Source organism: the organism of the source record quoted next, unplaced genomic scaffold (genome assembly GCF_019419815.1).
Source record: "Pyrus x bretschneideri cultivar Hongxiangsu unplaced genomic scaffold, Pyrus_bretschneideri_v1 Contig44, whole genome shotgun sequence".
Lineage (NCBI taxonomy): Eukaryota > Viridiplantae > Streptophyta > Magnoliopsida > Rosales > Rosaceae > Pyrus > Pyrus x bretschneideri.
In genome coordinates, this window is record NW_025999768.1 from 1,045,158 (window position 1) to 1,060,642 (window position 15,485).

The window sequence follows — 15,485 nt, forward strand, 5'->3', positions numbered from 1 at the left end:
TTCTCAAAGAAAATAAATATATCTCAAAAGAAGCTACATTTGGTGTAAGTGGCTTACGACTCGGTTTGCTTGTGGTTCTATGTTCAAATCTCATGTCAGTAGTTTAGATAAATTAAATGTAAATTGTCCTATCATTTGTTAAAAAAAAAAAAAAGCTATTTTTGGTATGCCTCTTAGGGTTCAATTGTTCATTAACAATTTATGGGTTGTTGGCTAAGCCTTGTTGCTTACTCGCTAGTTCAATTAAGAAAATTTTGGGTCTTAGCTATTGGGTTGGTGACCTTTTGGGCCTACAAGAATTTATTGGCTTAGACTTATTAGATTTACTTGTTGATGGACTCAAGTAGAATTTATTGTTAATTGGGCCTAGTAGATAGTTTTGGGCCTTCTTATACGGAAGAAACTTCGGCAAAGCTATCTGATGAGGGTAATCCTTATATCGAAAAGAATTAACACAGAGTTAATTGAAACCAAAATATAGGAAATTCCATGATTTTTGTTAAGAGACTAAGTAGGCAGTAGTTTTTCTCATTTACCATTGATTGCTGTGAATATATATTTAAATAACACAATGTATAGCAAATCAAAGCAAAAACAACATAAATAAAATGCTAAAGTAAAGAAATTGTATGAAGGATTAGATCAGTTCATAGCTTTTGCCTCTTCCTTTAACTTTCCAAGCTCTACAAGCAGAGTCAGAATAGCCTCACACATTTCTGAGGCATCAGCCTCACCTGGGTTCTTTTTCTTTGTAGAATAAACCATCCAGGCATGATCAAGCTTCCTGTCCGGTCTGACCACAACCGAACCTGGAACTTCAGCGTCACGGCAGGTCACTAACCCGTCACTCTTCTCCCCATACCGGAGTTGGAGATGAAGTGCAGTCAAAGCCATGGCAGCAGATAAAGGAATCACTACTGGCAGCTGACGCCCTGCTTGAATGATTTCATCTGACTCTTTATTGCCAAAGTTTGGTAGGGGGAGCCAGGGAAGCTCTGCATGCGCTATGTGTGTCATTGTTGCAAGGACACCGGGAGCAATGCTGGCCTCAGAGTGGAAGGAAATAAGAGGAATTTGCTCTGCAGGAAGTTTGTGCTTCATGATAAACTCCTTTCGCTTCTCGTATGTAAGATCCTCTAGTGCCCGAATGTCACCCTACCAGCGTGACAGAGGGCAATGAAGAAAACCCAACAAGATGGTTGAATGAAAAACTTTCCATGACTATGCATTTGGAAATTAGTGTAACAAAAATAAGCGTCACAAAACATTGATCGGTGAATAATTGAAAACAGAAGCCTATTAGGAAAGGCCTTAAAAATATATAGTACTAGATTGAGTTTATAAAATTCGAAAAAGGGAATGCCATGATGTTTGTGTTTGGTAAAAAGTAGCTATTACCTTAATTAGCTTGCATATCAAGAGCTCCATGATCCGGCGGGTTTCTTTGTCAGCAACCTGGCCTTCACGAAGACAATCAGAAGCCAATGGAGTGCCGCCGTATGGGCTCTGTACCAGTGCTAAACCAGCCACTTTGTATTTTAAATCACACCAATAGATTGACAATGCAGCTGCAGCATCCACACCACCTTTGCTGTGCCCTAGCAGCATAACACGCTTACCGGATCCCCAATATAGCTCCTCTATATATTGCTTGAGTTCCCATGCATTGTGTGCAACAGATGCCTTTGTACAAAAATAACATGAAAAAAGAAGACTAATATCATATTTTTACAAGTTCAGAAGATCCTTAAAAGTCAGTATTAAGTAATTACCTCGCTGTGAATTTTTGCAACATGGCACACTAGACCCATCTTCGAAAAGAATTTCTTAGTTCCAACAAAGTATAAGGGGCCGTGATTGCTAAAGAGGCCTGAAAGTTTAAAGTTCCTGTAACTATATGAGCAAAACGCTAAATGTGGATTGAACGGGTGAGAAGAACAAAATCAAAACTCAGGGAAAAATAAATCTTCTGTACCGGGAATTAGTAGATAGACATATGAGCTGGGAAGTCGGTGCTCTCCATTCCTGAAGTATACAGCATGGCATACAAGCAATAAGAATATATAAACACATGAACACACTAGTAAACACAATTGATCAAATATCTGAACAGCACATAAAAACAAATTGAACTCAGTTCTTAACAGATCCAACCGTCTAGTGCAGTCGAGCTTATTATATTAGATGGTACCTAATTCCTACAAGCAATTCCAAAAATCTTGCTGTACCATCCTCCACACCAGGCATGCCGTCAGTGTGCTGCAACCATCCAATATCATCTGATGAGCCTCGCAATGATTTCTGTATTCGAGATGCAATGCTGACAAATGCAAAATGAATGTTAACCTACGAGAATCTAAAACAATGAATGATGACATGTAAAAGCAACAAATTTCTTACTCGAAGTAAAATAAAATCCAATCTGAACTAAAACTAAAAGAAACGATCCATAGACTACGGTATATGGATTCATCAGTTTGCAATTTTGTATAACTAGAATCTGCTTCTTTACCTACAAATTCGAAGATGAGTACATCTAACGTATGCCACAGAGCTTCTGCAACAAGACATTGCCAACCTCCATGCGAATTGTAAACCATGTAATGGCAGTAGTAACCTACATCAGGATGAAGCAACAGATTAAATATTTAAAATTTATCATTCAGTTTAAAACTTAAAAGTAGATGGGATCATGGTGTTTTCTCGTAATTGGACCAAATGGTATTACCCTTTAAAGATGAATGGGACTACTGCATAACTGGAATTGGCGGCTACAATTTCAGTTCTAGCGTCTTCCCCGGGCTCTGAGGCTCTTTCACAGATTCCAGGGTTTCGACCGGAAATACAAGAGTTTGAAGACGATGAACAACCTTCAGCAAAAAAATTACAAACACCGTGTCTCAATGATCTTAAATGCTGTCCAGCAGAATTGACCAGCAAATCATCTGAACATCTATCAGCATCTCTACGTGCGAGATCCTCTGCAATAACACCATTTCCAAATCCATTCATTATGTTATGAGAATATAACATCAGCATTAGTATACATTATGCAACTATGCATACATGTAAGCATAGAAAAAACTACTCACCGATAAATTGAACAAATCGATGACTAATGTAACTAGCCAATGTCAATAGACGGGTGAAAATGTCATCCATCGACGAATAGAATCCCAAGCTATCGAAACGAAAACTCGTGTTCCTCACGGTATCATTATAAACCTGATACAATTACCTATATTAGCACCTTAAACACAATGTTTGAAATCAAACTGACACAAAACTACAGATAGATGTTAAAAAACAAACTTTAAAGATATGGACCGGAAGCTGCTTCCGAATTTTAACATGTTGATGTAGATCAGATGGCGGAAAGGATTGAAGATTAAGTCGGAAGGCGAAAAAATAAGAGTTACAAACTTACAATAGAGGAGAGATTACAAAATATACACTCACTCACAGAAAAAGTAGAGATGGTCTGCAATAATGCAGAATTGTGAAGTTGAAAGTACTTACTGTGACGGGCATTTCAGATATATCATTCTCAAAAACCACATCGCCCATTAACTCTTTGAATCCTGAACTTACAACAAGAAAACTTAAAAGGTTGGAACTTTGACACAATTAAGGTACAGCAACAAAAACCAGATGTGCAAATCAATCATATGGAACAAAAAACACAACAAAACAACTCCACTATTGCAAACAAAATGCAAGTAAAATAGCAGAAAGATAGCAACTTACAGTCAAAGGAGGACGATATGAAAACCCCAGAAGCAGGTTCCTGCTCAGAAGCAAAGCCACTTGAATTTATAGAGGGAAGAGTGAGGGACAAGTATCTACAGACCCCATTTCCAATGAAGTCCAAACTAAATTTCGAAGTTGAAATCTTGAAATAAGTGAAGTTAATGAATGAGAAGGACAAGAGAGAGAAGTGGATTAGTGGAATATTGGGAATGGTACCAACCGAATGAGAAAAGAGCTGTCGTGGGAGTAATTTTTCGGTGTACCCGGTACATCAAAAAAATTTGGTGTACCCTCACTCATAATGGTGAGGGTGCACCAAAAAAATTTGGTGCACCCTCACTTTTTGTACACCAAAAAAATTCTAATGAGTGAGGGTACACCAAATTTTTTTGGTGTACCCGGTACACCTAAAAATTTTCCCTGTCGTGGGGGATGCAATGGAGCAATAGATTATCGTTATCCAGTTACCTTTATTTCGTGGATGCTCTGGCCCACCATAGGACTTTAACAGCAGCCAAGGTGGCAAAGGGAAATAACTCATTTTCGAGATGTTAGAGTGTTAAATTTACAATATTGTTATAATGACTTCTATTGTATTAGTCATTTTTAAGCGGAGATGCATGATGAGTGAATTAAACTTCACGTTTTTGTGTAACATGGTCCAATGTTTGTAGAATGAAGAAATGATGGAAATTTTTAATGTCAATTGAAGGTAGAAAATGCTTTAGTCTATAAAAACCACGTCCTACCATTTTTATGAAAATTAGAGGAGAAAGTCGTCTTCAAATTGGCAAAAATGTATGAGTTGACATTCATTTCGTCATTCAACAAATGAGTATTTGAAAAACTAATAAAAAAATAAAAACATTGGCAAACGGAGAAATAATTGTTAAACTTCCGCCATAACAGTAAAACCCAGAATTTGAGGATCGAAACTCGGAAGCGGTGACAATTGTAGGGTAACAAAGGGGACAAGGTTTGAACATTGAAGATGGAGAAGTATACGTGGTGCTTTTCTGGTGCGGGCAGAAAACAGTCAGCTAGTGGAACAGCTGGGACCCACCAAGAAGACGTCGATGTCTCTCAGTGACTACTCAAATCAAAATTCAAAGTGGATAGCTCGCTCGTGCGTGAGAGAAGAGGAAACACGCGGCGTGTTGGGAACGAACTCTTTTGGGTTGGCGTGGAGACATCTCGTTGCTCAATGAACCATGCTGGGGATCCTACGTCAAACTCAGTCACTGAGCAATTTACATGTCATGGAACACTGTTACGTTGATTTTGTCGGTCCCAAATCCGGATAAAGGAGGAAGAGGGCGTCAGGTAGTAAACAGTCGATACTCATATCTTATGTCGAATCATGATAATGAATTCTGAACGAAATAACACTAACCAAACGCAATGACCTTCTAGGATTCATATAACCAATCTCATTTAGTGGAAAAAGGCTTTGTTGTTGTTATATCAAACTGTCAGTTACACAGCAACTCATATGCCACGGAACACTGTCACATTGGTGTCCGCGCCATGAAAGTCCTCGTGTCCGTCACGCTCTAAAACTTATCTTTACCACCTTCATTTGTCTTGGTGATCACTATGCATACTTTAGCCGTTAAAAGATAGCTTTCAGGTGTGTGAATTTCTTACTGGTAGCAACTAGTAGTAACAGTTTCAGCTATTGGGATTAGAAGAAAGAAATTATTTACAAAACAGGATAATGTGAAATATGTTACTTACAAAACAGTTGAAAAGCTTTACTCACAGTTAATTTCGTGGTGTAGCATTTAAACACTCTTTCTACAGCTTCACAGGTAGAACAAGACGCGATCGGAAACTGCCTCATTTCTATTTCGTGTGCTAGCATCTCCACCTCTGTTCGTCGGGGAATTTCAGCAGAACTTAACGGAGTTTTAACTGAAAAACTCGGTTGTACCAAATCGAATGAAGTGTCATGTGGAAGAGATCATACTTGAGGGGTTTAGCATGCCACAGAAAATGTTTCTGAACCTTCCTGACCCCTAGCTGCAGCTGAAGATACTTCTCTTCTGGTATCGAAACTAGTATCTCCTTCAACTTTGGAATGTCTTGCTCTGCAAGAATCACAGAGAATGCCCCCCAATCCAAAACCTCGAAAAATGGCGGCACAAAGTTGTCAGATATGATCACAGGTACGCACTCATAAAATATTGCTTCGACCACTCGTGGACTGTTGACCTCATAACCCTTGGGGCAGATACAGTATTTGCTGCTCTGCATGTGGTGGATGTAATTCAATTTTCTTGCAACACCGGGAGGCATCGAGCCAAAAATCTTCATATCGGGGGCTTTGTCCTTCCAGTACTCTAGCAGAATTGGACGTAAGTAGCCATGCATATTTCCAGCAAAAAAGGCAAGGATCTTCCTTTGAGAAGGAGGTTTTCCTCCAAGATCTACAAGGGGATTTCTCTCTGAACGAACATATGTCTCTGGAAGAGACACATCCCTTCCTATTTTGAAGCCGGAAGTCGGATCAGCATTGCAAAGCGCTTTGATGCAGCGCTCCATGTGGTGCCTTGTTTCATATGGAGCCTAGAAAAGTCAACCTCACATGTTAGAAAGGCATGCACTCTGAGACACACGCATGTAAGAAATACATTCGTGTGGGCGGACACAGTACACATTTATAGACAGAACATATGGTACTTGACTTTTGAAATAAGTAAACATCAATGTCCAATATGATAGGATTCATTTTCATGAGAATCTTGGCAGTACGTATGAATCTCAAAACCATTTGTGGAATCCCATTTTACTACCGTAGTATCTTATTACTAATAACGAAGCAGATATTAGTCACGTAGGAAAAAGCAAGAAAAAATAAAGGTGCATGGAGAGCATACCCAGTCATGGCAAGCAACAAAAAAATGATCTGCCCCATCAGTTCTGTTAAAATAAGGATACTTTGCTGCAATTGTTTCGGAATATTCCTTCAGAAATTGGCGTAGGTTTGTACGGTTGTGAGAGTTACGTACATATAGAGCATACTCTAGCATCCGGGAACTAAATGGCATATAAAAAAGATGAGCCTTGCTAGGATCCTTCACAAGAAAACGCTTATATCCCTGCATCAGTTTCATGAACCATCCTTCTGAAGCATATAAACCCTTGAGTATTGGTTGATGAAAGATCGGCTTGTTTCCGTCCTTGTAGATATAGATTTTCAGCGTTCGTTCCATAAGTTCATAACTCCTGAGAATGGAACAAAATGTTACTGTAAACGGAATCACTTCCACTTAGCATTAAAATTAACTTTACCTCTTAAAATTTAATTCCAACCACCTTTTAAACATGGAAACATTTCTAAAGAGAGGAGCATAAAGTTCTGGATCATTTATTGCAATAGGAGGATGCTCGATCTGTGACTTCGCAGCTAGAATCTCCTGGTCACGTACAGAGGACCATCGTGGTTTCTACAATCAATGGAAGAAGTTAGGAACCATAACAAATTGATTGGGGGATGATTAGATTAGCAGCAGCAGTATCTTACCGGTGAAAGAGAAGAAACGCGCTTCCGCGCTAGTATACGATTCATCTCAGATATTGATGTTATCGACTTTGGTGGCAATTCACACCTCATCTTCTTCTTCCCAGGTCTTGTCGTCACTACAGAACCATTTTTTGAAGCCACAACACCACTTTTCAAGGAAGTAGAACCAATGGAAGTGCTTCTATTTTCTAACAAATTCACTGCAGGTAAAATGAGTGGATATGATGGAAAAGCAGTTTTGACACCATCAGATTTTTTTGCTGTCACGGTTGAATTTTGTTTTGAAGCATTCTCCCTAGTAATTTCAGAGTTCGGCAACACAATCTTCTCCAAATGGAAGCCATCCCTAGTTCCATCAGCCTTATCCAAAATAGTAACAGTTTCTCGATTCTTAATGCTGAGACTTTCATTTATGACTACAACATTCTCAGACGGGAAATCATCATCTACCTTTCGATCAGTGTCACTTTCAAAATCATTGTCTATTTCTTTTTCTTCTAACATTAAATCGATTTCCCTAGATACATCCTTTCCATTTGGTTTAGTACCCTGCCTAATTTTCCCTCCAAACATAGAAACATCAATCGAATCCGAAGAATTTACCATGAGACGATTGCGAACCATCATGGACTTGGCAGAAGAATGAACAGGGAGGCCGCTACCTTTGACTTGTGCTGGAACCTCACTGTGAGGCGATAGAGACCGAAGAGCAATGCCATAGGGAAGCAAAAGCGACTGAATCGATAAATAAGTAACAGACACTACCCCGAGAAGAAAAAGCCATCTCCGACTCCGGGGTTCTATATTGCATAGCTTAGGAAATTGAAATGTGTACTCCATACTAGGCACTAATACTTGCAATGCAGATAATTCAGAAGCTACCGAAACATCTTAGCAGGAAATTGACTCACTTGCAAAACCAAATCCTGCATAGATTCCCACAACAGCACAAATTATGCACAATCAAAATCCAACAGTGCAGTTCATTAACAGTTAGATCATAGATCTGTCCTGAAATCGGGGTCATGCCGAAAACCAAAACAAAGAGGTTGAAATTCACTAGTTATTAGCAATTCTGCAGAACAAAGAATTAGCACATTAGCATTTCCAGAACAGTCACAATTAATCACAGAAAATAAAGGTGAGATCTTCCTTAATAAAGCTTGCTAATTCAATCTAAGTAAACACTAGACTCGTAACCTGCATAGTCAGAACTGATTAATTAAGACTAATCTCAACAATGCTAATCAGAATCCAAGCAATCCCAGTGTAAATTTCAGTTGCAATTAGCAGACAGTCTAATCTATGAGGAATGAATCTATGCTTTATGAGAGTGAGTAACAGTTGCATTCCCACTAAGCATTAGCCAAAAAGAAATGCTATTTCCTGTTTGGTTGCCGAGAAAATGAAAGTTTTGAACTGACCTGAGTACAGTGAAGCACAAAACTTGAGACTGGATTTTCTCAGAAGCCAAACAGAAAAACCCTAGAAACCGATCGGTTAAAGCTTTTTGCAAAGAACAAGGATCCAAAGATGACAACTTTGCAAAGAACAGGGCATTTCCAAGTTGGGATTTTGGCCGGTCGGAACTCCGTTTGAAGAAGAAAGAGAGAATCTCTCTCATCAGTCACAGTCGCATCCACTTATTATATTAAAATTACTTTCCTGCCGGATGGTTAAACTTTTACGAAATGGATTAAGTTTTTGAAAATTTACTCTTCTCCTGGGTATAGTCCGTATCGACTGAACTAAGAGTTGGATGTGTGACAATGATTCAATAATAAAATGTGTGTCAAGGATTCAATACTTAAAGATTTAATGATTAAGGATCTAGTATTAAAATGATCCCTTTTTACTCTATTTTTTAGTATAAAAGTTCTTAAAGATGATATCAGTTGAAAAGATAATGTGTTTGTATCTTAGATTTTGTTCAAAAAATTGTTACTAAATTAAAGTAGTCTAGAATGATTTTTCTTAAGAATTCGTCAAAACATACTTAACAAAAGAAAGGATGGTGACCATGTTAATTATATGCCAAATTACACAAAAATTTAAGACTCGCTTGCATTTTAGTCTCTTCCGATTCATATTAATCACATTCAACTTAAGAACAGATCTAACTAGACAGTTGAACCGAAATTTTTCTAGACGTAAACAAATGGGAACCAAGCAATATTGGCTTTAAAGGACCACTATCAAAGTTGAAGTTACACTTGGCTTTATTCAATTACAAGATTGCCACTGTCGACCGTGCACACTGAATAACTCTTGCCAGGTACTGCATTATTCTCTAACACGGACGCCCCGGTCGAAGTGCTGTCATTACCTGGTGCGAATCCATATACGCAGGTGTGTTGTTTCGTTTCATTCCCATGCCCAGATTCTTCCTCCGAATCCGAAACATCAGTGTCATTAACTATAGGCCCTATACTGCTCTACACCACCAAGATTAAACTTGCTAGACATTGACACGTTTGAGCTACCAACATTGGCAAACATTTGCTAGACTGCCCCGACGAAATCTGGGATGATTTAGTGAGCTTGAAGCTTGCACATGATGCCGGAGCCGACGAGGTCATGGGATGGGGTTGATGGAGGTTGGAGGAGGGTAGGACTTGTCCAGATATGCCATGGCAGGGGTATGAGCATTGTGTCTTGCTTGGTGGAAATAATATATTTCGATACAAAAACTTAGGTACATTAACTCATATAATATTTTGCTACACACTTAAGTACATTAATGTACATTTTAGTGCAAACATTTAGTGCATCTTTTAATATATTTAGATACACTTATGGTTTTGCATATTTTTTGTATTACTAATATTTTTTTTTGGAAATATTTTATCATTTATAATTGGATGAAGTTAAGCATAAAAATCAAATATTTATGAGGATAATTTTTAGAATGAACATAGACATTAAATATCTAGTAAAAGGACTAAAATCAATATATAATCTAGAATTAAGTACTTAAAACCTCTTGTCACTTAGTACTCCAGTCTAGTGGTTATTCTTTATTTGTAAGTGAGAGATATTAGGTTCAATTCTTAACAAAGGCGAATTTGAACCACATTATTGCTAACTCATTGTGAGGCTTATCCTACTCCCTCACCCTTTTAGTGTAGATAATATTGTTTGTTTATAAAAAAAAAAAGTACCTAAACCCTCTAACCTTTTAGTGTCATTCCAAATTGGTCTCAACCTTGTTAAGCATTTCAAACAAGTATCAAACCTATTGAAAATGGCACATCTGTTATGCCCCAATTAAATTTTTGTTAAATCACCTTGGGCTTACTTTGTCTCCAAAATCAATAGAAATTTATGGAAGCATGCATGGTCTCCACCAACTAACGGTCACCCCCACTCATATCAGGCCATCACCTCCAAACCCAACGCACAACCACTAACTTCACCCTACAACTCAATTAGCCAACATCGAGAAAAAGGTCGTGGAGGTTGTTGAAATGGTGCAAACTGTCATGATGCAGCCACAACCATCTTCATCGCGCACTTGATATTTCCCGATCTTCATTTTTATTTCCATTTTATTTGTGAATTTGTTTTTTATTTTCACTTCATGTCTTTTTTTAAGTTATTTTTATTATTATTTTAGTGCTATTAGATTTCAATCTTATTTAAGGACTAAATTTCAAAAAGTTCATTTTTAAATTTGATGGTGGGTGGAGGAATAAGACAAGTGGACAAGTGGGTAAGTAACAGTACTCTTAATCTAGGTATAGCTTGCATTTTACAAAACGCTTTTTCAAACTACCGCCCTTACGAACTCTTCAATTACTAAGTTATATACATGATGATTTTATTCCAACACTTGTATTCAATTGATCTAATCAAGTATTAAACTATTAATTTATTTGTTAATTAGTTTTGGGAACGTGATGCGTACTAAATATAGTACACGTGAATGGTTGTCAATTCTACGAAGTAAGATATGGGAATTACCAAATGAAGAGGAGAAAATCATGTCGGTTTTGAAGTTAAGTTTTGATAATTTGAAGTCGCCATTCTTGAAACAATGTTTTGCACATTGTTCAATGTTTAGAAAACATTTTAAAATTGAAAGAGATAACTTGGTCCAGCTCTGGATGGCTCAAGGATATCTCAATTCCTCTCCCAACATGAGCATGGAGGATATAGCCAATGAATATTTTAATATTCTATTGCAGAACTCCTTATTTCAAGATGCTATATATAGAAGATAAGTACGGTGTTATTACCGAATGCAAGATGCACGATCTTGTGCATGATCTTGCAGAGGAAGTATTTAAATATGAAAGCTTGATGTGGGACTCCGACCATATAGATGATGCACTTGAGATTTAGCATGTTGCGCGAATTTCTTCCATGACACTTGAAAGAATTCCACAAGGGAGTGTTAGGAGATTGCGGTCGTTGTTTGTTGATTGGGAGGTCCCTAGTAACATCTTCCAAGGGTTTAGAGCTTTACAGATGTTGAATTTATCCAAGGCTCAATAGAGGATTTTCCCAGCTCAATTGCAAAGTTGAAACACTTGAGGTATCTCAACATTTGTAGGACAAGAATAAAAGAACTCCCCAAATCTATTGGCAAACTCTATAATCTTCACGTTAAGAATGTCAAGAGCAAGGAGGCTTAAAACGTTTCCTAGGGAAATGGAAAATTTGATCAACTTGAGACATGTTTATTTTGATGAGTGTCATGAAGTTCCATTTGGGATGACAAGATTGACTCATCTGCAAACGCTACCTTCTTTTATTTTGGACAGAGCAAGGCGTCATAGACTTGATGAGCTAGGAGGGTTAAATGAATTGAAAGGGCAACTAGTTATTGGAGCATTGGAATATGTGAGAGACAAGGAAGAAGCAATGAAATCAAATTTAGTGGGAAAAGCAAACCCACGAGAATTGGACCGAAGCTGGCGGTCGGTCCCTCTCGAGGAAGGAAATGGCAATTTTCTTGACAAGGATATTCTTGAAGGAGTCCAACCGCACCCCAACTTAAAAAGCTTGACAATTGAGAAATTCATGGGTACTAAATTTGCATCATGGATGATGAGTGATTTGTTGCCAATCAATTTAATAGAAATTATCCTATACAGGTGCGAAGAATGTGAAGCAGTCCCACCACTCGGACACTGGCTAAATCTTCAAAGTGTTTTAATTGATCATTGCACGAATCTAAATCATTTGGCACACAAGAAATTCTTAAGTACGGAAAGTCGTGATATGTCACAATTTTAAGAAAGAAATATTCTCATGTAACCAAGTACCATGCTGCTCATGAACTTGCCCGTGCTGCTTTAAAGGAGAATTCTGGTTGTTATCATTAATTCACGATAATATTTATGTGTAGAACCAGCGTTTCAAAAGGAACAATGTCACAAATTCAACCCACTACTTTGTTGTGATGTCTAAGCTTTTTAAGTTGAACTCTCTCTTTTTACCAAGTTAAATCAGCATTCTAAGATTTTAGGGTATTATTTTCAGTAATTTTGTATTAAGTCTAAGTGTTAGAGTTATGAGCTTATATATTATTCAATCAATAAATTTTGGAGGGGTTTAATGAAAACCTCTTTGCTACACTTGGTTTTAATCGTAAGGACATTTTGGATATGAAATATCTATATTAGGTCAAGCTCTTTTCTTATTTACTTTTATGTCATTATTTCATTCACCATGGATGGTTCCACAATGAAGTTTACATTTTGTTTGATACTTAAATTATTGTACGTAATTCTGCATGATGCTACTACGAAAGATTCTCCGCTTGCTGCATTGTTGTGCTATTTGGAATCTGGTATGTCACCAATAAAAAATAAGCATGTTAATTAAGATTTATGTAATAACTCAATTGTCAACAACCATGTTGCATAGTTTAAATAGATAGTCTTCCTAGCATTACCACAGTTTAAATAGATGGTCTTCCTAGCATTACCCCTTTTATATTATTCAATCAGTAGATTTTGAGATTTTCTCCGATTTTTAATGGGTTTCAAATTGCTTGTGAATTCTAACTTAGGTATTTCGTTCAACTTCCTTCTTGTTATATCAATATAATCATCGAGATGTATGGTACGATGGCGATCAATTAATCCACTGCCTTAAGTACATAAATCCTTCCCTTCTTCCCAACCCCACCATTAATTATTGATTGCCAAACACAATGGTGCCACCGGTAACATGATTCATGTGGGATGGGGTCCAGTGGCTGTAGGATTCATTAGGACCTTCCCCATGAAAACAACAACTCATCTCCTTACAGCAATTACAAGGAAGGCAGTGTTGGAAAATTTTCCTCTTATCTTGGAAGATGGAGGATCTGTAAATCCAAACAAATTCTAAACAAGATATTACTGAAAGTACACGTAGTGATCAACTTCTAAACCGAATGACATATGTAGAATTTGTATGGTCGTTCCGTGAATTCCAATCTTTAACAATTACTTGGAGGCTTTTTTTTATCTGATGACTCTCGGACTGAAGAATGAATACGTATTTAATTTGAATCCCCTTATTGTACATACACTTTTGGATGTACTAATGAATTTGTTCTTATTTTTTATAAATATTTTTAGTTTACTTTGTTAAAGTTGGGTCTCTACCATCGCCTAAAATTGTCGAAAGAGGTTGCAGATAAGATGAATTTATATTTATGTGGTCTGGCTCTGCTTTCACTTTTTAATCCTGTTAGAACATCTCCAATAAAGAACCTAAACAAAGTCTTTATAATAGTAGAATCTCTAAATATAGAGACAAAAAGTTTTTAAAGAGTCGAAATTAAAGTCTTTAAAATATTCCCATATTTTTTTTGTCAAAAAGTATTTCAATATATAAAAACTCACTAAATACTTCAAAAAAAAACCTCAAATGTGAAAATTGTATAGTGGGCCTTTGTTGATTTTGTGCATAAAAGTGACACAACACCAGCTGATTTTTTGTCTTTTACCTTGTTTGTTGATCCCACCCACGTGAAATTTTCATTTTAGTTTTTCACGTAATTTTTTTTTTTCAATTGTTGAAAAACTAAGGGTAGAGATATTTTTTTAGTTTTTTCATCCATTAATAATAAATTTTCAATAGTTTAGTTTTTATATTAATCTGAAGATTACACTACAAGAACTTTTCATAAAAAACAATATTCTTTTAAAGACCCGAATATTTCCTTAAAATCTTTAAATAAGCTCTCAGAGATAGTGGTGGAAGTTCCTAAATAAGGATCCGGAGAGCATTCTTGTCATTTTATCTCAATTTAATGTAAATATATCGTGGTATGAAAATCCTGTTCAAACAAAACCATCCAAGAGTTTGTCATTTAATATTATGATCTAACGATATTTTTCTTTAGTTATAAATAATAGGTCTTAAGTTTGAATCTTATGAATGACGAGTTCGATACAAATTTATACTACACCCCAATCCAAAAAGTTTTGATTTAACTTTTAGCTATGTGTGTGTGTGTATATATATATTGTTGTATAAAAATCAATCTAAGAAGTTTGGTATGACTTTTATAATGAAAAAGAAATGCAATTTTAGGTTGAACTAAATCAAACTATAATTAGTTTGGTTTGATTTCGTTGGATTTGACGTATTTATAAACTGCTAAAACCAAGACCAATTTAAACGCTCTTTATCAGATATGTGTAGTGGTGGAGATGAATTCCTAGCGTTCGATTGTAATAGCTACCACATTTTCTCATTAGGTTTAGGTTTACCATAATCAATGAAAAGCGTAGAATGATGAGTGTAAATTACTACCCAATTCGACGTATAAGAGACAAATTTCTAGCTAGACTGTGTAAAAGAAAACACATTTTATGTGAAAGTCTTATTCACACAATCATTTTTATTTCTAACACATTTTTGTTAATTTTGTATAATTATTCTTTTTCAATTGATTTAGTAAAATTAAGAATGAAAAGTAAAGTTAAATGGGTAAATACCCCTATGCGAAATCATGTTGAAATGAAGTGACAGGACCGAGTAGGGTTGAATAGTCACCAGTACTGAGTCCTGACAAAAATTCATGGAAGACCAATAAATATTGACTAATCAAGTTCACAGGTGTAAAGTGGCATCAATTATAGGGGTCCTATCATCTTGATATGTTTCTCTCATCTTCTTATACACATCTTCTATCTTTTATCTTTTATTTATGAGTAATGTTATTCATATTATGTTTTTATACTATATTTCTATACCATTTTCG

At 36.5% G+C, this 15,485-nt stretch overlaps 2 protein-coding genes across 10 annotated transcripts; both read right to left on the reverse strand.

The window, feature by feature from the left end:
• Positions 1-512: 512 nt before the first annotated feature.
• LOC103944025 lies at positions 513-3,989 on the reverse strand. Of its 6 annotated transcripts, none has more exons than XM_048566927.1 (10): positions 3,748-3,989; positions 3,520-3,581; positions 3,093-3,225; positions 2,729-2,981; positions 2,513-2,617; positions 2,192-2,320; positions 1,976-2,025; positions 1,773-1,870; positions 1,399-1,683; positions 513-1,155 (listed from the first exon to the last, which is right to left on the reverse strand). In XM_048566927.1, exons 2-10 carry the CDS (start codon positions 3,565-3,567, stop codon positions 643-645), a joined length of 1,614 nt encoding a protein of 537 aa, XP_048422884.1. In that variant the 5' UTR covers positions 3,568-3,581; positions 3,748-3,989; the 3' UTR covers positions 513-642. The 6 variants fall into 6 exon arrangements, with proteins under 6 accessions (XP_048422884.1, XP_048422888.1, XP_048422889.1 ...); XM_048566931.1 differs by having other exon boundaries at positions 3,464-3,581; XM_048566932.1 differs by having other exon boundaries at positions 3,460-3,581.
• Positions 3,990-5,183: 1,194 nt separating this feature from the next.
• LOC103943885 (probable glycosyltransferase At3g07620) lies at positions 5,184-8,982 on the reverse strand. Of its 4 annotated transcripts, none has more exons than XR_007251912.1 (6): positions 8,701-8,982; positions 7,277-8,351; positions 7,069-7,199; positions 6,630-6,978; positions 5,513-6,318; positions 5,184-5,353 (listed from the first exon to the last, which is right to left on the reverse strand). XR_007251912.1 is itself a non-coding variant. In XM_009354252.3 (5 exons), the coding sequence occupies exons 2-5, from the start codon at positions 8,114-8,116 to the stop codon at positions 5,650-5,652; spliced, it is 1,989 nt and encodes a 662-aa protein (XP_009352527.2). In that variant the 5' UTR covers positions 8,117-8,202; positions 8,701-8,982; the 3' UTR covers positions 5,408-5,649. The 4 variants fall into 4 exon arrangements, 2 of the variants coding, with proteins under 2 accessions (XP_009352527.2, XP_048423373.1); XR_007251911.1 differs by having other exon boundaries at positions 5,184-5,425; XM_009354252.3 differs by lacking the exon at positions 5,184-5,353 and having other exon boundaries at positions 5,408-6,318; positions 7,277-8,202.
• Between the last annotated feature and the right edge of the window lie 6,503 nt (positions 8,983-15,485).